We start from the raw sequence: 25,423 nt of genomic DNA on the forward strand, positions 1-25,423 counted from the left end.
CTTAATGGGACCTGAATTTCAGAGGCTCAGCACTTTCTGCAGATCAGGCTCTGATAAGATGTCTCAAGTCCGGGCACCCAAAATCACAGGCACAGCTGAAAATCCTGTTAAATAGACCTATTTGCTCCTGAACCTTGTATGATATAATATGAGTTGATTCTATGTGTGTTTTTATATATTGTAGGCATCTCATGGGGAAAAAATGTGCTGGAATTGTTAGACATAGGCCTGGTCTACACTACGGGGGGGGGGTCGAACTAAGGTACTACCTTAGTTCGACTGACTTACCCGTCCAGACGTGGCGGGGTCGAACTCCGCGGCTCCAAGGTCGACCCCGCCACCGCCGTTCGCGGTGGTGGAATTCCGGAGCGCGTGGGGAGTTTGAACTATCGCGTCTTGATTAGACGCGATAGTTCGAACTCCGAGAAGTCGAACTCACCACGTCGACCCGCGCAGTAAGTATGGACCTACCCATAGTATTAATTGCTGCTATGGGTTTGGGCGGTTGCCAATGTGGTATTTGGTATCAATCCCATGAAAAGGACAATACTGGTGACCAGAATTACAGAAAAAAAACCTCTAGCAGACATTTGGGTGCTATATAAATCACTAAATGGATTTTAAGAAAAAAAATGTGCAGTACTGGCAAAGGAATCACACAGTTATCAGTTTGTGAAAAACATGAAACTTTTTTGTTCTCACCTCAAATTTTTTGCAGAAATTCAAAGTTTTATTTAATCCTCTCTTGTGTCTTTTAATCTGGACTCTTTGCGAAACAAAAAAAAAAGCAACACTGCCATACATCAGAGAATATGTTTTAAAATATAATCCTCAAATATAAGCCATACCTCAGAGAATGGAAAGTTTTTCATTGATGTCAGAGAGTTTTGCATCTGATCAATCATCTGCATTTCTTTGAAAATGTACGGAAATATTCAGTGGCCATTTAGGAGAGCATGATATGGAATGAAATGATTTTAAATATGTTTCATTTGTCAGTTTTTGACTGCTGTGCTTATGAGGATAAAATAACACATCATTTGCAAATGACAGATTTAGTAGATAAAAAAAGCAATGATGTATTTAAAAGCAGTGATTGTTTTCCTGTTTCATCATAAATCATAAGAAATATATTGCATAATATATTCCATCAAATGACTGTAGACTTGTTTTTGTAGCCTAAACATGCTTAATGGGGATAAAGGGGACTGGCTGACTCAAGAGATTGGTAATGGAATAGAGAGCCACTCACCTCTAGGTCATTGGTTCACATCCAGTCCATCTGATGGCTCATGTGAATGGAGTGGGTGGAATCAGTCCAGGGTCTTGGGTACACGTGCTCTTCCCAAACACATAATTGGCACAAACAGATGGGTCTGATTGTTAGACTCAACAGTGAGGCAGAGGATTAAAGTTTATTGGCAGGGAGACTGAACTGCCCTTTCACCCCTGAGGTGGTCTCTGCAGGTTACAGCACAGGCACATGAGCAGGGATATGAAGGGACGCTTTTAGAGCTGAGATTCCTCCTATATATACCTGCTCTGTACAGAGAAGATTTTAGTCTCCAATGCTCTCAATTTTCTAAAGTCTAGACTTGTTTCAGATGTATGTGTTCCAGACCATAAAGAATAACAGAGAAGAAATAAAGAGTTAAAACTAAACCTTTTAAACTAAGACCTATTTAGCTAATCTGAAAGTTTTACACTCTGTAAAATCCTCTGGGCTGCAATCAGTAGGTATTAACACTTAGTTTGAACTGCAAGCATGTCTAGTATTAGTTTAAGCAGCCTCAATAATCCAGTGGTTTCAGTGACAGTGCAGTTTACTTTTCTAAATCCCATCATTCCAGATAATTGTAAGTAGAGATTTATTGACAACAAATATGGGTGTGGCCAAGCAGGAATAGTCATGAGACAGACTCCTTTCTCCCTCCTCCCCCTCCAAAGAAAACTAACTCTAGAGCCAGGGTTTATTTCACCTTTTCCCCCCCTTCTTCTTGGGTAAATCAGCCCATAGCCATGTGTCTGAGGTGCTCGGGTTGACCTAATCAGCATAAGAATGTTCTTTTAATTTACTTCTGCAATTCCAGCATCATATGATATAAGTGAAACTGCTCTTCAGACAACGGCTCCTTGCCTCAGCTGTGCATGTCTGCACATGTTATTACTGGTGCAAGTCCTGTTAAATTTAATTGATTGACCTGAACAGAGGAGGGGGGGGGGAAATGACTTTTTAAAGAAATATTGAGGGCTTTGGACCTATCTTTTAATGAAGACCTCATGTCCAGTTTAAAGGTATATTCCAGATTTGTTAAAGTTTCCCATTCTAGTTGGTAGCAAAATCATTTTACAGAGCTGGACTTGAACCAATTGCCAGCATATAAACACCTTATTGTCTGGAGAAAGTTTGGATGCACTCTGAATTTGGAGACCAGGGGCTGTCTCTGGTTTTTTCCTAATCCCAGTGATATTACTTAGCCCTGGAGCTGTTGCCATTGTTTCTATTCTGAGTCTATTTTAACTGCCCTCTTCACATTTCCCAGCCACCACCATTTCGCCACACCCATGCTGGCTGTGCACTTGATAATGTGAAAAGTAAGTGTAGTATATTGACACAGTCCAAATATTTGACTATACTGTTTCATGGTAGGACATAATAGGATATTTCTGTATTTGTACAATCATTACATTAGCGCTAAGGTGCCCTAATAAGCTTTGCAAAAGGGAACTGATTGGCAGATCACTACAACAGACTGGCAAGTTGTCTCTTCTGAGCAATCCACAGATTTAATGAAGACTTTATTGTCTATCCTTATTAGAGCTGTCTGAACTTAACCCTAATATGTTAAGTCTTTTCCACTATGATCATGCAAAGTTATGGTCAGAAATTATGTTGCATGATTCATTCACTTTGGTAGGTAAACTGGCCAAGGAACCAAGCTTTGGTCAGAGTTGTTTCTTGACACACAACTGATTTTCCAAAAGGGTTAACGTTTCCCTTTCTTCTCTCTCCAGGCACACTTTCTCCATTGTTTTCAGTCCTCCTTTGGATAGCAGTGGCAGTCTGTACAGCTATGTTGTTTTTCTTCTCCAAGCCTGTTGGTATCCGACCCTTTTTAGTGTCTGTAATTCTCAGGTCTATATACACAATAGGACTTGGGCCTACGTTGATACTTCTCGGTGCTGCTAATGTAAGTACTTTAAAAGTAGCATAATTTCCATTTCCATAGAAGCAGGAATATTAAGGGCCACACTTTAAAAAAGCAAGGTCTGAGATCTGTGTACTGTTCCACATCTGCTTTTGCGCACACATTTAGCACAACTGGGTTCATGATAGTTCTAATAAGTATCTGTTTAAATTTCTGTTGAATCACAGCAGCTTTATGTTACATCAGAGCTGGGATGGGATTGGGTAACTGCAACTAGTCCCTTGGCAGTCTCACCTGCCTTCCCCCCCAGCCCGCCCGCCCTCCCACCCCAACATACCTGACCAAAGCTCAGGTGTAGTGAAGAATCTGGCCCTGTAGCTCTAACGTTATAGTTCAGAAGTTTGATTGAATAATTTTTAAAGGGTATTGTAACTAAAAATCGAGTTGCAATAAAAAGAGTCCCACAGCCACCAAATGTGGATTACAGTCCTGTTGTTCATTTCATGGTGGCATATCTACATACTGTAGCGCTGGTTCAGTTCCAAATTCTTTGAAAAGATTTCCTTCTCTAATTATTTTTTAATGTTTTAAGGCACGAAAGAAGCCCTACCAACCTACTAATGACGTGGAAATATATCACATAGTAACTAAGTACATTTTGCCGTGACCCCCAGGGAACTGATCATTGTATAGATATACTTCATATATATACTGTTGCATCAGACAGGTATTGAAAGTACAAAGACCAAAAATGGCAAGTTGTTAGAGGCATACAGCTAAGAGGAACGATCAGCTTCTTAAGCTGAGCCAGGGGACTAAAAGAAAAGGGCAGGAATGCTATTAAAAATTCAGTATTTCACTGGAAACAAAACATTTCCCAAATCCTGATTCTGTTTAACTTTCAAGGGACAGTATCAAGATGCATATAGTGGTTGTCTTTAAAAACTTTACTATTTGGCCTTTTCAAGTAGATAATGTTATTGTGTTATTTGCATTAAATCCTAACTTCCCTGTAATTAGTAAAAGGAATACCTAAGAAATTGAGCAAATACTGACATAACATTTAACTACAAAGATAACCGAAAAGTTTTAAAAGGAATATCACCATATACAGAGGCGCCGACTTTCTAATTCCTGGGGGGTGCTCGACCCCACCACTGTGCCCCAGGCCTCACCCCCACTCAACCCCTTCCCCCAAGGTCCTGCCCCCGCCCCTCCTCTTCCCACCCCACCCTCGCTCTGCCTCATGCTGCCCCCACTCCTCTCCCTCCCCCTCAGCGCCTCCGCAGGCAGGGGAGGGAGGAACTGATTGGCAGGACCTGCCGGTAGGGGCTGAGCTCTCATGAAGTTGGCACCTGTGGCTGCATACTCTAAAACAAATTTTGGAGGGGAAAGAACAGAACCAAGAATTCCATAGTAAACAGCAGACCTTAAATCTGGAACAACTCCCTTGACTTTAATGGAGTTATTCCTGATATACGCTGTATAACTGAGATCCAGTTCTGGCCCATGCTGTCTAAAACTATTGGCATTGTATGCAGTGCTAAGATGCAGTATTTTTAATTTGAATGTACACTACAGGGACCTGATCTTGCACCCATTGAAATCAATGGGAGATTTGCTATTTACTTCAATGGGACAGGACCAGGCTTGAGGCTACCAAAATAAAGTCACTTAATCTATATCAAAAGTAATTTCCATTCCATGGCTTTGTTTTCTTACCTAATGTGCAAGCATATGTATGCTACACGTGACTGATACAGCAATATGTATATATAATGTGAATGACAGTTCACCTGCCTTTGCACCTAAAGAGGGTTACCTCTGATTTTGCAGCACCCCTTAAATATTCTATATATTAAATATAGAGGACAGCTTTAGTAACACTATTTAGGTGCCCAGTGTCATGGAGTGCCCGGGCGAGGCTCTGGAACTGCTCCCTGCAAAGCCAGTCAGGACTCTGGTGACGTCTCCTCTCTGTGAGCAGACTCTCTTCAGGGCAAGAAGCTCACACGGCTTCCACCTTCCTGGGTCTGACCTTTGGAGCATTCAGCATCCTCTGCCCCTCCGTGCGCTTCCCACAGCGAGTCTGGCCAGGCGGGTCCTGGGGAAGCCAGAGGGTCCCGCACCCCAACCTCGCAGTCAGACATGATTGTTAGCCAGCCAGTAAAACAGAGGTTTATTAGATGACAGGAACACGGTCTAAACCAGAGCTTGTAGGTACAGAGAACAAGACCCCTCCGCCGGGTCCATTTTGGGGGGCAGTCAGCCAGACAACCAGGTCTGCACTTCACTCCACGTCCCCAGCCAGCCCCAAACTGACTCACCTTCCAGACCCTTCTCCTCTGGGCTTTGTCCCTTTCCTGGGCCAGGAGGTCACCTGATCCCTTTGTTCTCCAACACCTCCAGCTGGCACATGTGTAGAGGAGGGGCCCAGGTCATCAGTTGCCAGGAGACAGTGTCGGCCATTTTTTGTCCAGCCAGCATTACATCGGCCCTCTAGGGCTCTGCAACAATCACACCCCCTTCTCCCACCACCTAGATACTTAAGAACGGCATAGGGGAAACTGAGGCACCCACCCAGTATTCAGAGAAAACATTAAGAACAGTCTCACTTCGTCTCATCCAGTCAATGTGAAAAAACTCCTAATGGTGGCTGCTGCAGAGTAATGTTGTTCAGTGTATTGTGTGTTCCTGATATGACATTACATAATGTCCATGTGCATATTTAGAATGAAGTGGAAGGGCAAGACAAGAGCTTTTGTGCAAAACAGCTCTGCAAACTGCTAGTGAAGTCTGGCCATCTGCACCTGTCGTCTCTTGTCTTACGCTTCGACTGTGAGCTCTTTGGGAGCAGGGAATGTCCTTTTAATCTCTTTGTACAGCACCTGGCGTCCTGGTCCATGACTGGGGCTCTGAGGCGCTATCACAATATGAATCAATGATGCTAATATTGTTCTGATGTAGTAAACTTGGCCTTGTAATCTCCCCCCAGCTTTGTAACAAAATAGTATTTCTGGTGAGCTTTGTTGGAAACCGTGGTACATTCACTCGAGGCTACAGAGCCGTCGTTATGGACATGGCCTTTCTCTACCATGTAGCGTACGTCCTGGTCTGCATGCTGGGCCTCTGTGTGCATGAATTCTTCTATAGTTTCCTGGTGAGTATGTGCCACCGGGGAGCGGGAGACCTTGCAAAAATAGAAAATACCATTACCCGTGCAGCTGTCTTTGATTTCTTCCTGACAATCATGCCAAAATCATGCCAAATCATGGGTATTTTTAGCATACCGTTATGTGGCTGCCCGTAGTAGCTACTGTTTTCGTTAGGACTTATTGTCTGTGTTACAGAGGTCTACACATTTCATTCCAGAAAATCATCAAATAGCCTTTTCTTTGCCCCCATCCCTCCCCAACTCTACGTTCGTATGCTGTATCCTTTCCACTACCCTCTGTTTGTCTTGTCTAGTTACACTGTAAGCTCTTCAGGACAGGAACTGTCTACTATTCTTTATTTGTACAGTGCCTAGCACAATGGGCTCTCCTCAGTTTGTCCTTAGTCAGTAGGGAATAAATGTAATTAATTATTTTAATAAATTGATGGGACTGTTTTGCAGTTGGTGAGAGAGTGGATGCTTCTGACATGTAGCCTGAAGACATTTTAAATACATTTCCTTCATTTTCTTCAATTCGACTAACACAGGTGGAATTCCTTTCATAATACAATACAGGTGTACTGAAAGTAATTCCATACAAAATATGATTTTGAAACTCAACTCTTCAAGCCAAAGAGTATTCATAAAAGCCCTTTTTGATGCTCTTAAGTAGTTTTTAATCACTTCCATTTTATTCTGTGGTGTGTAAACCTTTTGGACAGATTTCATAAACCCCGGTACAGTTCAGTGGCTTTCACCTTTCGTTATATACTCAGTTTTACATTTTTCTCAGTTTCCTGAATAATTGAGTCTATGTCCAGTAATTACAGAGTTTCATATAGATCCTGCTTTCAATGCTAAAGGGCTTCAGTCCTTGCTCTACTAAAACCCCAATTGAAATCAGATTTTCAAAATCTAGTTCTGTGCTTACATATATCCGTCCTATCGTCACTAAAGTTAACAGGAGTTGTGCTAATATGTGAGGACATACGTAGGCTCAGTGGTGTACATTTTCAAGATGTGGTACAGAGTCTCCAGATGAAATCTTGGCCCCAGTAAGTCAATTGCAAAACATCTATGGACTTCATTAGGGCCAGGATTTTAGCTGCTTTAAAATTAATGTGACTCTTGTTCCTGAAACAATATATAAGGCCTGGCTTTAAAAATATATTCCTGAAGAGTCTATTATTTGTTATATAGGGTGGGATTTTTAAAAGTACCCAAGTGACTAAAGAGTCTATGTCCCATTGAAAGTCCCCACCCATCCCACCTGTAACTCATTCATGCTGGTGAGTACTCACATTCTCAGTGTAAGAGACCATTAAACACGGTGTAACTAAGAGAGAGATTCACCAGACCAGCAGTTAGTTTTAATATTGGAGATTTTTTTTTAACCAAAAGAAGTGTGAAATGTAAACTTTGCATTTGAGGGGCATAAAACGGGCAGTAAAGTCTATTTGTGAAGATCTGTCTTACAGGGTCTTTATTTGGTATACATTCAACTGTGATCAGACTTTTAGGTAACATCAAGATTATAACCATAGCAAACACCCCAGATGATACAACCATGTTCCAAGTGGCCTGTATTGATTCAAAGGGGGGTTACAAGGCATGAAAGGGGGTTCTGTTCCAATAGTGTAAAATCCTGCATCCAGGGAGAATAAACAAACAGCAAGGAGACAAAATGGAGACTGTAACTGACCACCTATACACAAGGTGTTAAAGAGAATTTATTTTAATTTTGCCTTTGTAATATTGTCCTAAAGTCACTATGTTATAATACGGATTACAGTATCTGCCACCGAGGTAGTATGGAATCAGGAACAGTCTATCAAGAGGGGAGGTTGTCCAGGGAAGGATCTCAGTCCTAAGATATAGACCTCACTGTGAAAAAGTTTAAGAAATACTGATATGACTAAGTTTTTACTGGTTTTGAATGACAAATGTCCATGATTCAGTCATGGTATAATTGTAAACATTCCCTAGTTACTTACACATATATTCACTTGGTAGTGGAAATACTCAAAACTTATTTTTGTTCCTAATTTTAGGCTTTGTATATTTTGGCATGAATGATATTTTTTTTCCTTTTTTTCCTCTATTAATAATCCTCTCAAGGGTGTGGATTTTAGATCTCATGAATTATGACTAATGCCTTCTAATGTGGACGATTCTGATAAATCATTCTGTGTCATCTCATAGCTGTAATCTGTGTATTTTGGAGTTGAAATACATATATTGAAGATAAGACCCAAAGTATTATAGAACACTAATACAAACCAGAATAATAAAAGAAAAAAGCTATAGTTTCTTTAAATGAATTCATCATCATTAATTGTTATGTTTAGGAACTTGACATTGAAATTTTTTTATCTTTATGTATATTCCCCTTAAAGTTAAATCCTAGCAACACAGGTTATGCTACACAAATAATATGAATTTTACATTTTCATAAAGCACAGCCTGCTGACACACGTGTAACTTTAAATACCAAAGTAGCCCCATCAGCTCAATGGACTTTAGGTTATTCATATGCATGTTTGCAGAATCAGGGGCTTAACTGTATTTATACAGTAGATGGGCCCAAAATTTTAAATCTAGATCTGGACTCTTCTGCGTACTGTGGGGACATTGTGATATGGGATTTTGGTTTAGCCCATTATACATATGGGGGGAAACTACTAAGTTTAGATCCTGTTTCTGAATGTTATCGAAGTCTGGATCAGCCCATATCTGATGTATAGTATTCCTCTTAAGTTGGTTGTACAGTAATGTGTGTTAATAAAGTTTATCATATGCCAAATTCTGCCCTTTGCCCACTGATATCAGTGGGAATTGTATGTGCCCGTATCTGATGTCAGGATTTGGCCTAGGTGTATTTCCTGAGTTGAGGGGGTGTTCCCAACTAGCATCTGCATATTGTCATCTTTATTCAGATTTTCCTGTATTATATTTTTTCTAGCTGTTTGATTTGGTGTACAGAGAGGAGACTTTGCTCAATGTCATAAAAAGTGTTACCCGAAATGGCCGCTCCATTATCCTTACTGCAGTGCTAGCTCTCATCCTGGTCTACCTCTTCTCCATCGTTGGGTTCCTGTTTTTGAAGGATGACTTCATCATGGAGGTGGACCGGTTGAAAAACAGAACACCTATTGCAGGTATTGCTTTTACCTCAAATTATCATCATCCTGCTGAAATTTAGCATTTCTATGAGGATAATTCTTCTCCCTTTAAAGTCAGTCTGAGGGTTTTTCCATTGACTCCAACGGGAACAGAATCAGTGTCATAGGGCTCGTTAATAGATTAACTCTAGTATCACAAGTTAATTCATTTACTTTTTTCCCATTCCAATTCACGTTGGAATTTTAAACATTACATACTTCACTATTGTTCAAGAAGAGTAAGTTATAGTAAGTTAAATATAGCTTTTTAATGCATCTTGTACACAGAATGTATTGTTTTATGCATGTTGCCCTATGCTGATGTATATGTCTACTAAATCTGTTAAAACTGTATGACTGATTTTTTATTTTTTTTAAATCCAGGTGGCAATTTATTGTTAAATCTACACCTCATGTATGGAACTTTCATAGAACTTCTGTTAAATACACTTCAAGTTCTATACACAGACTTTAAGGGTAAAATCCTGGCCCTACTAAAATCATGGAGTCAAAATTTTACCTTTAGACCAAACAATATGGGCTTTTGATTAATTCCTTTAGGGGCTGATCCTTGAATGCGCTGAGCACCTGATACCTAACAAAAGGCACTTGGCACGTAGCAGTATCTAGTCAATACTGCACATGCTCTGTACACTATCCAAACATTCATAACTTTGTTATTTCAAAACTAAATGTATTCAAATAAGGCAAAGCTCATTCAGGATACTGAGCATACCAAGGGAGAAGTATTGATAAAGCCATTTTGGAGCTATCTGACATTTCTTAACTACACCTTGTTTTCCATATTTGGATCACTTGAAAAGGTTGAGTTGGTTTGTATGCAACTTAAAAAACCAACAACTTCCAGGCTGAGATCAAGAACTTGAAATTTAATTTCAGAAAATTCCTGTGACCACTGTTGAAGACAAGATACCTGACTATATGAACCACTGGTCTGATCCAGGGTGGCAATCCCTATGTTTTGGTGTTCCTCTTGTTGGGTTCTCTGGAGATTTTGTGTGGCTTGTTGTGTTCTTGCTAGCATTCATACATGAGAATCTAGTCAAGAAAATATATGGATGGTATTAGATGATGTCAGGTTAGCAGAATATTGTATTCATTTAAAATGTTAGCTTAACACTCCTCAGATGGGAAAAAGTCAGAATGAATCCATTTTCACTGCTTAAACAGCCTACTATACTTTGGACTATTATTTGGAATGAATGATTTTTGCCATCATTTTTGCTCCTTAAACTTTTTGAAAAACTGATTTGAAATGCAGTAAATTGTCTGCAATGCACATGGTGAAATTGGTTTTTGATAAAATCAAGTTGATGTACACATTTACCCACTTTGGGAATGTTAAATTAGTGTTTTACTCAAACCCATACATATTTACAAATGAGTACCAAACTGCGTTTTTATCCTTGAAAACTCCTAAATATTCTAGATTCATGAAGACTGACTATCAGCTCAGTGTCAGCCTTTGTGAATAATTTATCTAATGATTTTAAAACTGACATTTTCATATCTGACCGTTGTTTGAATACATTTTGTTCCAATTAGAAGTAGCAGCATTTGATGTAGATTCATTAATTTACGGAGATGTAATGGTGGAATAGTTGTGATGTACTGTAACTGTAATATAGTGTGTAATTCTTCCTTGAGATAGTTTTGAGCTGCTCCTGCTGAATGCTTTCTTTCTGCAGTGATCTGATTTGTTCTTCTTGATTTTTTTTTTAATAAATCAAGAATTCATTTCAAGAGATTTGTGATTTTAAACTTTGTGTCAATGCGTTTGGTATGTCTAATAGATGTACTTTACAGCATATGCCTGCTTTTCATTTTCTCAGGTATTGGTGAAGTTCCTACCACAACTCTAACGTCCATGATGGAAACATGTGCAAAAGAAAATTGCTCTACTGCCCTACCTATTACCAACCCAGGTTAGTACAAAAGCCCCCCACAAATGGTGATAAATTTAAAGTAGAAGTGTTTGTAACTTACAACTACACAGGAGAGGTTTTTCTTGTCAGGAAAATAGACTATCATTATTCTAAGTCAGAAGTGGCCACATTTTTCTACACTGAGAGCTGTGCAGGCAACTTGCCTGGAGTGTGAGTGCTTCCCACACCTAATTTCCAAATACACGGACATTTATTTGTTACCAAAATCAAATTTTGAATCTTAATACTGACGTTTACAAATATCTTCCTTCTAGCTGAGTTCATGGATCACAAAAGCCAGCAGCTGATCAGTTTTATCCTTACCTTTAGTGAGAAAGCAGCTGTTATAGCTCCATTTTAGGATCTCATAAGTTGGTCTTAGGAAGGCAGCATATGCCACTGAATGTCTGGATACACTTTGTCTGCAGTCCTCATCTCAGATGCATTCAGCTTGAAAAGCTAAGTTAAAGGGACATTGTCAGCATGAAATCTAGTCAATTAAAAAAAAAAACCTTTAAAAGTAGTTTCACGTACTATAGCCCTCCACTACTAATGTGCATTAAGTGACTTTTAGTAAGTCTGTTTTTATCTCTCCTGTTGCTGAGAGATATAAACAACTAAGGAAACTAACTATAGAGGGGAAATAGTGAACTATTTTGCTTATGAGAATGTCATGTGAGATTGTGGCAAAAGCTTTACTAAAAATCAAGATATATTAAGTATACTGCTTCCCCCCTATTCATAAGGCCAGTAACCATGTCAAAGGAGGACATGAAGTTGGCTATAACTAGGTGCTTACAAATGATTTAATTTGTTCCAATATCTTTCCAGGTATCAAAGTTAGGCTGGTGGGTCTGTTATTCCCCAGGTCCTCCTTGTTCCTCCTTTTTAAAGACACTATGGTACTTTTTAAAAGGTACTATGATTGCCCTTCTCCAGTTCTTGGGGACCTCACCCTGTGGCCCATGTGTTCCTGAAGATGGTTGCTAATGGCTCCAAGATTGCTTCAGCTAATTCCTTAAACACCCATGATGAATTTCACCAGGCCCTGCTCACTTGAGTAAATCTAACTTGAACCTGTTCTTCCCTATTCTGGCTTTCATTCATTCCCCCTTGCTGTTAATATTCATTGTGTTAAGCAGTAGTCACCATTAACCTTTAGAGTGAAGACTGAAGCAAAATAGGCATTAAACACCTCAGCCTTCTTGATGTCTGTTATTAGTTCTCCTTCTCCATTAAGAAGTGGACCTGCACTTTCCTTTGTCTCTCTTGCTCCTACTGTATTATAGATCCTCTTTCTATTGCCTTATGTTCCTGGCTAGATGTGACCCATTTTGTGCCTTAGCCTTTGATTTTCTCCCTACCTGCTTGTGCTGTTCTTTTCTACTCAGCCTTAGCAACCTATCCATGTTTCCACTTTCTGTAGGATTCCTTTTTAATCTTCAGGTCATTAAAGAGCTTCTGATGGAGCCATATTGGTCTCTTACTGTTCTTCCTATCTTTCCTTCATATTGGGATAGCTTGCTGCTGTGCCTTTAATATTGGCCCTTTGAGAGTGCCAGCTCTCCTGAACTCCTTGTTCCCTTAGTTTTAACTCCCATAGGATCTTACCTACCACTTCTCTGATATTATACTATTATCATCACATCTAATAGTGTATTATTATTACACTCTAGGAGGGAAGATTGACAAATATCTATACCGATAGTGTATTAGTGCCAAAAGTCTTTGGGTTCAGGGATTTACCATCTATTGTTTTGCCTTTCATTCTGCTAACCTTTATTTAAATCAATATTGATGTAGGGCATTATCCATAATGTGAATTTTTGGTTTACTGAACAAAGGGTTTTCAGTCAATCAAAGAGATCTCAAAGCCCAAAGTGTGGCGCCTTCACTGTAATTTCTTACGTATACCATTTCAGTTAACCAGGGAAGCGGAAAATTGACATTTATTAAATTGTGTTATTTCTGAAAGCCCCACACTAAAAATCAGCACATGGGAGAAACGCTGACCTTATGCAAGGCAGGCACACAGCGTGAGCAAGCAGGGCCGGTGCAAGGATGTTTCGCGCCCTGAGGCGCCCCCCTTGCGGCAGCTCCCCACCCTCCACTCTGAGGCACCCCTCTCCCTGCCCCAGCTCACCCCTGCTCTGTGCACGAGCACCCCAAGCATGCTGTGGCCGCTTCACTTCTCCCGCCTCCCAGGCTTGCAGCGCCTAAGCTGATTGGCGCCGCAAGCCTGGGAGGTAGGAGAAGTGAAGTGGCCACGGTATGCTTGGGGAGGAGGCGGGGCAGGGGTGAGCTGGGGTGGAGCAGTTCCCCTGCGTGCTGCCCCCCCCTTACTTGCTGCAGGCGGCCCTCCCCGTGCTCCCCTGCCCCAGCTCCCTCCGCCTAAATGCCAGCGGCGACCGGGGCGGCTGAAGATCCGGCCGCCGCTGAAGAAAATGGTGCCCCCCAAATGCCAGCGCCCTAGGTGACCGCCTAGGTCGCCTACATGGTTGCACCAGCCCTGTGAGCAAGTGCATCCCAAAGAAAGAGGGAAGACTAGGGACAGGAGAAAGGCCAGTCATGATTCTACTCCATCTGCGCCAGTCACCACAGCACACTGTCCTCTTTGAAAGCTGATCGTGCTGCCACTGCAGCATGGGAGTCTCGGGAGGAATTCTGGCTCTTGGTCAGGATTCCTATGACAATGCAACCCCCCCACTGTGCACACTCATGCATAAGGCCCAACCTACTTCTATGTAGCCTGGTCGCAATGACTCGACAATTCTGTGGCATACATAGGAATAGAACCCAGATTTCCAGGCCTATATTGCCCAATCCATACTTTGAGGTCAGTGGGTGTCCTTCATTTACTTCAGTGGGCAGGCCCTTAGTTCTTTGCCCTAACCCCGATCGCTGCTAGAATGAGTCACACATAAGCCAGCCGCTGTTTAATAGCTGGAAATGATAGCATGACTTGGTATGTAGGGGAATTGATTTCACAAGAGACAAACTTTTGAATGTACCTCTAATTCCCGTACATCACTTCTCTCTCTGTCAGCTATGCACTTAGGGGTCCATTGAAGCCAGTGGGAGTACTCGCATGAGTAAAGAGTATTCTCATGAATAAAGCTTGCAGACTCAGGCTATTAGCGGGGTTACCTGTGGGAGAACAAATAAGGATTCTCACCACCTCTCTGTCAGGTTAAGTGTATTGCTGTCAAAAAAGCTATAATGTTGTGGCTTCAAAATTGATAGGGATGATAAATAACTATAGATGTAGAATGATGAAAGGCAAATTACTGTAGCAGCCACTTTTTCTAATAAACAGAGTGTCTATTGCTGTATTGAGAGTGATCAGTTGATGCTTTGGTTTACAAGCCTTTCTTTGTTGTGGCTGTAGGTGAGGAAGAAAAGGAGAATGGAATTGAGAGGACCTGTGACACTCTGCTAATGTGCATCGTTACAGTATTAAACCAAGGCCTGAGAAATGGCGGTGGTGTGGGGGATGTGCTAAGAAAGCCTTCCAAAGACGTAAGCATTTGTCTAACAGAATGCAAGTATATTTTCTCATGCGCCTCGTGAGCTCTGGAATCAACTTTTACAGGATATAGGAAATATTTTTATCTAGTCGACTCGAATGTCACTCAGATTACTTATCAAATGTAATTTTAACATACCAGATGGAATGCTCAATGAGAAAAGCAAAAGCTGAATACAGTGATTTTACATGAAGAAGGGAACTCCAGGTGCTAGTTACCTTTCTGGAAGCATATTATAACCTTCCAAGCAGTGCTAAGAAGTGTTGCCAGATTGGATCAGTTTCCCATTACAGTAGGAATCAAATGCAAACCTTTTGAATGGGGTTGATTGATGCATATATGTCAAGACTCTTGGGTATAGTGTATCAGGTTTATGGTTAGCTGAGATTTAGTCTAGCATCTGCATTGGAATAGATCCTATTTACTCATATCAAGCAACATACTCTGCTAACAAAGGCAAAAGAGATTTTCAAATACACCAATAAACTTCCAACAGTTAAAAAACAAAGGGGACTTGCTTTTGTTTTAATGCAATACATTTAAAATAAAATTCATAGCTTCAACAAAATGACATTTTAGTTCAGAATGCACCGTATGTGCAAGGACACCATAACAGCCCTGTGGTTGGTGCGCTGCACTGCAAAGCTCAGGTCTAAGTTCACAAGTATGTTCTCTTGCTAACCAAACAGCGAGGGATGACAAGCGCTACGGCGATAGAGCACTTCAGCTTTGGGGGGAAGGAGCTCCTTGTATTGTGAATAGTAACCTAGGTCCTGATTCATAGTCCACTGGAGTCACTGCCTTGAATGGGCAGAGGGCCTTATGGTTCTCTTAAGAGTCCAATCCAGCCTTGCTCAGAAGGAACATTACTGCAACTTGGAACCAGGGAACATTGTCGGATTGTTTTGCATAAGAGTGTGAGAAACTGACATGCAAGTTTCAAGGATGAAGTTCTTTTCTATCTGCTGCCAATAAATAGGATATATAATAAGAGGGTTGTTTGCCAGTGTTTTTAAGCAAAAAAGTTTACAGCTGTGCCTGTCTGCACCTTTTATTAATTTAGCAATTGTTTTTTGATTGATATTAATATTGTATAAATGAAATATGCTGGAGAGAAATAAAGGACTTAGCTGCCAATCATACTGACTGAAGAGCTTTGTTCATGCCCGCTTGAGAGGCACCGAGACGCAACAGAACATTGGCAGCAATAGAGAGCTACAGAAAATCCAAAGAGGAGGAGATAAAAGCATATAAAGCCAAAATCTGCTCACATGAGTGACCCCTTTGGCTTCAGTTAGACTGCTGATATGAGTAAGGTGTTCAGGGTTTGGCCTAAGACATGCATCTGTGCCTTGCTTTACTGTAGCTAATGTTCTGAAAAAGTACCTGGTGGCTTAATATTTTAGTTGTGTGCTATTTTTTATATCACACTGAAACCTTCTTATTGTTTCAGGAGCCCTTGTTTGCTGCCCGAGTTGTTTATGATCTTCTATTTTATTTCATTGTCATAATTATTGTTCTGAACCTCATCTTTGGAGTCATCATTGATACATTTGCTGACCTTAGGAGTGAAAAACAGAAGAAAGAGGAAATCTTAAAGACGACCTGTTTTATTTGTGGTAGGTGCTATTGAGCTACAGTGGCATTTGGTGGGGAAAGCAATAAAACAGAATACTGCTCCATAAATGAGAGTGAGTCTGAAGGGCAGTCATCCCTTGAAAAGTAACTGTAAAAATGACGGAGTTGGGGTTCTACAGTTCTTCCTTCCTGGCAGCAGTTTGCAAGTCAAAAGATGACTTTTCTAACAACTGGCTCTGTGAGTTCCACTTGGGATCTGAGAGTCAAGCTGTATTCATCCCACTGTTTGCACCGTCACCAATAATGAAAGCTCTGCTGTTGATTTTGTTGAATAGCGAAGCAGATGAAAATACAACACACTCTTCTGTAGTAGTACAGGCTCCACAATGTTAATTGTAGCACAGCCCGTCCACTTGATAAGGAGATGTGACTCTGAAGAGACACAGGAGCAGATAAATTGAATAAGAGGTGTCATTACAAAGAACTTTTCTGACTATGATTTGCCCTTGCTAGTGCAGAGAGGTGCAAATCACACCTCCCCATTCTAAGAAGGGATCCTATACCCACTGGAAGATTTCACTTGAGGAAAGCTTTAATCTCTGTTCAGGTCTCCATAGGAGAGTAGATTGGGGAAATTGTAACAGTTTAAATAATTCCATGCATCCCTGTCCTCCCTGGCCATGACACTCAGCCATAGTTTTTAATCTATTGCACAAGTGGTTACAACAAACAGTTTTTTTTCTCATGACTTGAGCCTCAATCCTGCAAAGACTTATACGTGTTTAACTTTAAGCACACAAGCAGTCCCCCTGAAGCTTCAGAATGGCTATTAACATGCTTAAAACTAAGCATGTTGATAAATCTATGCAAGATCAGGGCCTATGTGGCAATACTACATGTTAACTTACACAGCCCACATCTATAGTCTATTTTTTGCAGGATCAGAGCCAAAGCTTGTAAAGCACTTTTTATAGTGCCTTCTGTCCTGAGGTATACAAGTGTAAGATATTTAATTATATTGTTGTTATTAAGAGGGAATATCATGAAAGACTAAATATGGGGCTGAAAGAATTTTGCCAGAAATGATTTAGTGGCCGGAGGTCTTGTATAGCAGTTACTGTTTGTAATTATAGCTTTTAAATTAACATCCTTTCTGTGACATTTTTCAGTGTTTATTTTTACACTGGCAATGAAGATAAATGTTGATCAGGTGGAATATCACGTTATGTTTTGTGTCTTTTGCAGGACTTGAGAGAGACAAGTTTGACAATAAGACCGTTTCATTTGAGGAGCACATAAAGTCAGAACACAACATGTGGCATTATTTGTACTTTATCGTTCTGGTCAAAGTGAAAGACCCAACCGAATACACTGGTCCTGAAAGTTATGTGGCTCAAATGATTGTGGTGAGTCATGTGTGTGAGCTGTGCTTTATGCAGTTGAAAGATGTTCCTTGCAGATATAGCAGGGATGTTTTTTTTTCCTTAACAATGAGAAGCTTTGATCTCTATTTTTAAAGACATTTTTATATGTCTGCGATGGACTGTAGCAAAGCCCAATCTCCATCATAATGAACAAGATAAAGGCTACAGTCTTTACATTGGCTCTCCTGCTCTGTGGGTTCCCCTCATTAGCCAAATCAGCCCAAAGAGCATGGAGCAGAACATCTGCTACTGCTCCTTTGTCCAGGATCACTGGGCTGCTGTCCAGCAAAATAACCCCTGCCGAGTAACAGAATACAAGGTCAGCACTGAAAACTAGCTCTTTCTCCTGCTCCTCCACTGAGCTATTAAAAAGACCAAGAAGAGCTGCTGTGGTGATCAGAAAAGCTGGAGGATGTCCTTTGTGGTGGCTGCACCAGTTCAGATTCCCAGGGAATGGCAACCTAGGGGGAGCCATTTGAGGGAGAGATGGCAATGTTGCCATGGCCACCCTCCCTCCGGAGGTTTCCACTGGGGAAAGTAGATTTCACTCATAGTCAGGAATCCAGAGCAGCCCCACCAGAAGTGGCTGTTCAGGAGATATGCCAAACTGGCACAGCCCCTAGCTCTCCCTTCCAGATTTTCACTGTTGGCGTCTTCCACTAGGATCTATGGTAGCAGAAGCTGACTTATGAATATGACCAAGGATTGGTATATTTATATCTCAGAAGAGGATGTAGGCAAGAGTGTACCAGGCCCTGTGTGCATTTTTCATTCTCTAGAGCACCATTTCTTCTGATGACTGGCGGATCTTTTATTGTTGTTCAAGCCTTTAATTAAATATATTGCTCATTCTCACTAGCTGACTTCACTTGCTATTTTAGTCCACAAATCACTTAAGTACCTGCTTAATTTTAAATGTGAGAGTAGTTTCTTTGACTCAAAGTTAAGCAGGTGCTTAAGTGCTTTGCTGGAATGGAGTGTTGTTGAATATGAGACATGTAATGGTGTCCTGAGATGATACGGGCATGCATGGGGACAGAAGAGCAGCCATGTACATAGGAATTTCAAATTGTCTGCGACATCCCCAGTCTCTGACTATGAATGCTGCAAGGAAATATTGAATCTGCACTTTCCAATAGGGTGGAAAGAACAGAAAATCAGAGTAAAACTATATGCACTGCTCTATGTGGCTAAGCCATTTGAACATAGTGGCAGAAGCGTTTAAAAGTTACCCTTTGATCTGTTTCCACTTTCGCACTACAAGTCGGTATTTAAAATCATGGACTGACAAAATTACAGGTTAGAGAGTTCTCTCCTGTGCAGTTTCCCCTCTCCCCCTCCAACAATTTTTCGTTTTTAAACTTTGGAAGTATGTTAAGTATTAATATTTATTCCAATGTGTGTATTGATATTCATAGTACATGTTAATCCTCTGATGCCAGCAGTCGGATTTTCCCAGTGCAATGCACTAATGTATTTTACATTAGCCCTAATGGCGGGTGCTCCAGACTCACATCTCTAAAATATTAACAAAGGTATCAAACTACCTTTAACCTCAAGTGCTGAATTGATCAGTTTGAAAATCCCACTCCTGTGCTGAGAAGCAGACGGCTTAGCTTGTGTAGGAGTTGGAGTTTGTCACGGGGAGGGGAGGATTTTTTTTGAATGGGGAAGTATTGTTTGTTTTTCATAGGGGTATTTAAAAGCAATCATGACTTCAGTGTAAGGAGGCTGTCTCATGCAAATGTCTCTGTGCTGCTGACAATGGGAGAGCGATAACTGTAGGGCACGATCTAGGAGAGAAAGGAAGTTGGAGGTGTTTAAATGAGAAGTGGTTGGAAGATGTTGGGAGGGAGGGCAATTTATTTCTCTCCATGTTTGTTGAAATTCAATTTCACTGGAAACTTTTTGGCCAGTTCTAGTTAAAATGTCAAGAGCTATGCAGCCACTCCAGTGGCTCTTGCTGTGGAGGGAAATACAAGGGCTGTTCAAATGGATATGCAGCATTGGAGGGAGAAGTTCTACGCCTCAGCACTATCAAGTTGCCAAGCACCCAGTCCTGTAATTCAGTTGGTGCTGAGGAACTGATCTATCACCCTCCTGGATCATGTCACATTTTTCCATTTACAAACAGATGGTGATTTTTTGGACAGCTTCAGTAGCTGTGTAAAACACAGAGAGGGATATGAACATAGTTATTAGCTGTGGAATGGGATGAACCAAAACCCTGAGTCCTCACACTGCTGAACTTTGAGAGATTATCTCCATACTTTGGGCCTCAGGCTGATCTCCAAGTGTCTGAGACTCAGACCTTCGGGGTATCATTCAGTGAATGCTTAGGGTTAATGGAGCTCAGCTTCAAGTATCCTTCCTCCTCCCACCTCCCAGCAGGTATGGAATAGCTAGGTATTATTTATTAATTTAAATAGCACTGGAAACATCGGTATTGCACAATCACTGGGGGGAAATATACAACATTTCTGGCTGTGCTTGGACCAGAAAATATGATTGGTTGGTGAGATTGATGTATCTTAATCTGCGTGGTGACTGTCTTCCTTCTGTGTCAGTTGTCCAGTGCACTAGCTGTTGTGGGTCTGGTTAGAGTATTGAGTATATACTTAGAAGTAAAAACCAGATGGGGTGGTGTTTTTTATAATTTGATTGTAAAAACTTGTACTAGGCTAAAGTTTGGCAAACATGATGTCAAGAAAGAAGGGAAGTGTTTTCCCATGGCATTTAGCTTCATTTTCCCAGTTCCTTAGTTAAAACGATAAAGCTATAGCTTGGCTGGTGGTGTTTTATACTCCTGTTAACTTAAAGCACAGGTTTGTAAGATTACTGCACAAGTAATGAACAGGAAGATTAAAGCTTAAATTTTCAGTCCTTTGGGCATAAACTGCACCCCTGAAACTTGGACCCACATTTTGGGACCTGCAAATAAAGTGGTTGCAAAAGTTTGCTGCAGTAGCCATTGCATTCATTCCTAGCAAATCTGGTAGATGCGAATTAAGCTACTTCATAGTTGTGGGATTAAACAAATGCAGACAAATTGTGCCCACAAAGTGGGAGACTAAACTTTCTAAAGCTAGCCCTGAAAGCTCTGTTCTGTTCAGCTGCACTGGCCACCCTTTGTAGCAAGCCTCAATGGTTTTTACCAACTTCTCACTACGTCATAATATAATTAGATGGTATAATTATGTATGCTTATTTACACAAATTATGTAATGAATGTTGTTAGTGTAATTAGATAATTCCACAATCAGCTAAATACTGTTCTAAAACCCAAAGTGATGGAGACAGTCAAAAGCACAGGCAAGGAATGTTGGGTTAGACCACCCACCTAAAGTAAGGGAATCCACAGTGAAAGATTATAGGCCCTATCCTGCTCCCCTTGAAGCCAGTGGGAGTTTAGGCCCTTTGTAGCTAGCTGTAATGGAATACTGCTGTAAAATACCCCATTTCAGCTTGGTGTTCATTCTCCTAATTCTTATCATGGACTTAATACCATTATGATTTTCCCCTCAGGCTCATGCTTTGACACTTTCGTTGCCAGAAGTGCAAAGCTATATGTAATATAAAAGCCAATGAAAAATAAGAAAGCAAATTTTTGGGAGTTCTCAGAACAAGTCACATCCGATCAAACATCTCACATATCCTTCTACAAAAGCCCTGCCTCCCCTGTCTTTAAGGTTGAGTTATAGTACTGTCACCTCCTCTGAGTAGGTGTTAGCTGAGCAATGGCAACGTACTCCTGTTAGGCATGCAGCAATTCTCCAAAAAGGGCTGTAGTTTTAAAGTTTAATGCACAGACACCCACTCTGTATCGTTAGATGAGGTATGATACAGAGCTACCAACCAGTGCTGTAAACCTATAGGCAAGGTGAAACAAGGACCCAAAATGTGTCATTTTTGCACAAGTCAAGAAACGTGACTACAGATTACTGTTTGTTAATTTCAACACCTTAAATGTTGTGTTTATTGGTCAAAGCTACCCAACAAGATATTAAGATTTGTATTGGTTTTGGATGGGAAAGTCCCCCCCGCCCCCAACCAGAAATGATGAGGCAAAAATGGCAAATACCAACATTTTATGATTTACTAACATAAAATGTTTTCACATTGGCTATTCTTAATTGTCAAAAAAGCATCTGTATGTGCCAATATGGCTTTTGGTGTCAAAAGGAACCATAGTAATTAGATCATCTAAGATAGATATTTTGATCCTTGCTGTTCACTACTTCCCAGCATCTCACCAGTCAGTCATTTTCCTCACACTACAGGTTGTGTAGCAGTAGATTGCATGTCTGTAGTTTGTACAGCATATGGTATAGATAATGTGAATTCCTACAGTAATACTTCTCCACTTGTAAGCTTTTTGTATATACAATGTAGCTAGCACCTAGTTTGCCTGCTAGAAAGTTTTAGTTTGTAATTGCCTATGCATGCACGCACTACTAGCCTTTGGAATATTCTAGAAACCAGCTTTTTTATTTCACTGACACTTATGTACTGGTCAGTGTTAGCAATAACAATAACCTTCATATTCTGAATATGCAAAAGCTATGAGAGAAGGAAGTGGCTTGACATGTAGTGAAGGCAAAGTCACACCTCTGCCCTGAAGAGGGTTGAAGAGCATGTTACAGCTCTCATCAACAATGTGACAAATTTATTTGACCCTGTATCACATCCAGGTGTGCTTATCAACATATCTAGTGGCTTGCATGTAGCAGCAGATGTTGGTGAAGAACAAGTGGACAGATTGAGAGGTGTACTTGATTGTGATGGGACATGGTGCTGCTTCAGTCCAGTCAAGAAATCTGGCATCAAAGAACATTTGCTGACATGGCCAAGACAACCAAATTGAAGCCTGGCAAGAAAGGGACAATCACAGGAGCTATCATTCCAGAAATTGTTTTCCGCAGAGCCCTTTCCTGAGCAAGATGCAGAGGTGATATTTCAATGGCAGTTGTTCTTAGGCACCCAATAGAACTTGTGTCTGTACCTCTCCTCCACACTTAAGGAATAATGAGATGGACAAGTTGAATTAGGGCATCAACTGGAAGAATCCGTGAGCAGTGTACAGCAGAGATGCCATGGCTGGAGACAAATTTCACACATTCAGTGAATTGACTGCTGAGTACTTGAGGCAGGTCCTGTAAGGATTTGACAAAGCTAATTTTGTAATCAGCCTCTTTGACAGATGTGAAAACTGCAGAAAGACAGTTTGGATGCAAGAAATACCAGGTGATTGGTAGATGCCCTGTGCCTCCATGGAAAAAGCTTCTAAATGTGGCATCCAACAAGTAATCACTTATAAAATTGTTCTGTGAATCTTTCATTCAAAAATGCATCTGAGTGTAGGAGCACACCCAGAACAGACTCCAGCTTGCTGGAGGTTTTGCCAGTGGTGAAGTAGCTCAAGACTTCTACAGTACTGATGAGCAAGCAGACAAAGATTTTTCTGCATGCTGTATGTGCCAATATGGCTTTTGGTGTCAAAAGGAACCATAGTAATTGGATCATCTAAGATAGATATTTTGATCCTTGCTGTTCACTACTTCCCAGAAATGGAACACCCAACCCATGGATAAAAACAGGCACCATTACCAGCACAGTGGACAAGTCCCACTCCATACCTGTGCATGCAGTTTGTGATGCACTCACTCCTGACTTCTGCAACATAGTTTGTGCTGTATGTGCATTAACAGGATGTGTCTGTGTCATCCCCATTTGGTATTGAGGAAAAAAACATCTGTTTGATGTCAAAAGAGAAGAATCTTACCACTTCAGAGATCTTGCTAAGTTGGGAGAGAGTGACAGACAAGTCACTATTTCTGCAGCAAGGAATGTGGTAGCAGTGCTGTGTGACCAGAGTGAGACACACTGCTTGAGCCTCAGTCTAGCCATCAAAAAAGTACAAGTCACCAGCCCAGCTCCCCCCCATGTGAGGTCAGTTTGGAAGAACATGTCAAAAGAGCATCTTGGCAAACAAAGAATTGGAGGTCATTGCACATAGGGGAAGCTAGATATTGGATCACCATTGCAGCATGGATGGAAAACTGTTGATGAACCACTTCCTGTATTCTTCAATGGCCCAATGGCATCTGAGCTTCTACAAGACCTTATTTGTGCCTATACCAGTAAGGGTCACTGCACAATCAACTGTGTCTTTGTCAGAACAATTTTCCCTGCACAGAACTGTGTACATGCCAAGGCAATGAAGACTGGTAACTCGTGCACTCTGAGACCGTAATGATGAACAATGCGGTTGACTAGAAATGTCACCAGCACTATTGCATTTCACTGCTACCTTTACACATTTGTTGTTAGATTTGTGTTTCACCTTTTAGATTGTGACCTTGAAGCATCACAAGAAATCTAGGTTTATGTCTTGAAATAAGTCATTAAAAAAACCTTTCAAATATCTGCATTCCTTTAACATGTTGGTATTATTTATCCCCATTTCTATGGTAGCAGCACCGTGTGACAACTCTCCATCATACCTCATCTTAAAGTAGACAAAATAAGCTTTCAAATGATATGTGAGAGTGTGGTGAGTGGGTAAAGAGGGTAGATTAAGTTGACCAAATTGGTGGTGTCTGCTGCTCACCTGTGTCTTCAGGCCTCAAAAGTGCTCTCAGATACTGTTGCCATCAGAGAGGATTGAGCCCCAAAGGCAGTTGTCAGGTGCTGCAGGGTGAACAAACTTCTCTTTAGAGGAAGTAGTTACTAAAATAGAAAAAATATGTTCCAAAAGCCAGAAGAATGGGGTTCTCAAGGCAAGCCACCATGGAAGAGAAGTAGTTTGGGAAGGAAAGGTTAGCTCTTCCCTTTCTCCACATTATATTCAAGGTTGTAATAAAAGTATATTATAGTATATTGAAGGGGCTGCTTAGTTCATAGCCAGGCATAGTGGCCCTTCTGGGTTTTAAAGTGTAACATTGATTAGGTAGTAATACTCAAAGCTTTGACTTCCAGGATTTCTGTACCCTGCTATTAATCACTTTTTCAATTCATGGGGCAGTAGTTGTCCTGTTAATTCTGTACACCACTCACTAGATTTTATTACTCTCTTCAATTGCTAAACACAATCCAGAGGCAGAGTCCTGCATCTGAAACAGAGAAACTTTTTAGCATACGGTGAGACTGTACAACAAACTCAGGTCTGAAAGTATCAGAGGGGTAGCCCTGTTAGTCTGGATCTGTAAAAGCAGCAAAGAATCCTGTGGGACCTTATAGACTAACAGGCATTTTGGAGCATGAGTTTTCGTGGGTGAATACCCACTTCGTCGGATGGAAGACATTTTGAGTGGCTCAATATAAAAAAAGCTGTGTCGTTCAATTCTCAAATACTAGTGCACCTCTAGGTTCCTGATCCAGTAGCACATTGACTTTAATGGGATCACTCATCTGCTGGATCAGGCCTAGGTTGGCTTTATGGGATACTAATAATGCATTTTACTTTGAAATCCGGCCTCCTTCCA

At 40.9% G+C, this 25,423-nt stretch overlaps 1 protein-coding gene and 1 long non-coding RNA gene across 10 annotated transcripts in view; one reads left to right on the top strand and one right to left on the bottom strand.

Moving 5' to 3' along the window:
- LOC120407243 overlaps positions 1-14,557 on the bottom strand; it is a 39,367-nt gene extending 24,810 nt beyond the window's left edge. The window contains exons 1-3 of one of the 2 annotated variants that reach the window (XR_005599856.1): positions 14,422-14,557; positions 11,735-11,869; positions 10,439-10,523 (exon numbers count right to left, since the gene is read on the bottom strand). This is a non-coding gene — a long non-coding RNA (uncharacterized LOC120407243). Of the gene's footprint in view, positions 1-10,438; positions 10,524-11,734; positions 11,870-14,421 lie in introns of those variants that run through there. The other variant, XR_005599858.1, reaches the window with a different exon arrangement.
- The window catches only part of ITPR2 (inositol 1,4,5-trisphosphate receptor type 2), a 348,068-nt gene that overhangs the window by 302,669 nt on the left and 19,976 nt on the right, over positions 1-25,423 (top strand). For 7 of the 8 annotated variants that reach the window (XM_039542701.1, XM_039542709.1, XM_039542713.1 and 4 more), the window contains 7 exons: positions 3,016-3,191; positions 6,145-6,309; positions 9,266-9,461; positions 11,318-11,410; positions 14,799-14,929; positions 16,391-16,556; positions 17,761-17,921. In XM_039542701.1, coding sequence (XP_039398635.1) covers positions 3,016-3,191; positions 6,145-6,309; positions 9,266-9,461; positions 11,318-11,410; positions 14,799-14,929; positions 16,391-16,556; positions 17,761-17,921 — 1,088 coding nt within the window. Of the gene's footprint in view, positions 1-3,015; positions 3,192-6,144; positions 6,310-9,265; positions 9,462-11,317; positions 11,411-14,798; positions 14,930-16,390; positions 16,557-17,760; positions 17,922-22,630; positions 24,336-25,423 lie in introns of those variants that run through there. The other variant, XM_039542739.1, reaches the window with a different exon arrangement.

This window comes from Mauremys reevesii, linkage group 1 (genome assembly GCF_016161935.1).
Source record: "Mauremys reevesii isolate NIE-2019 linkage group 1, ASM1616193v1, whole genome shotgun sequence".
In the NCBI taxonomy this organism is placed as follows: domain Eukaryota; kingdom Metazoa; phylum Chordata; order Testudines; family Geoemydidae; genus Mauremys; species Mauremys reevesii.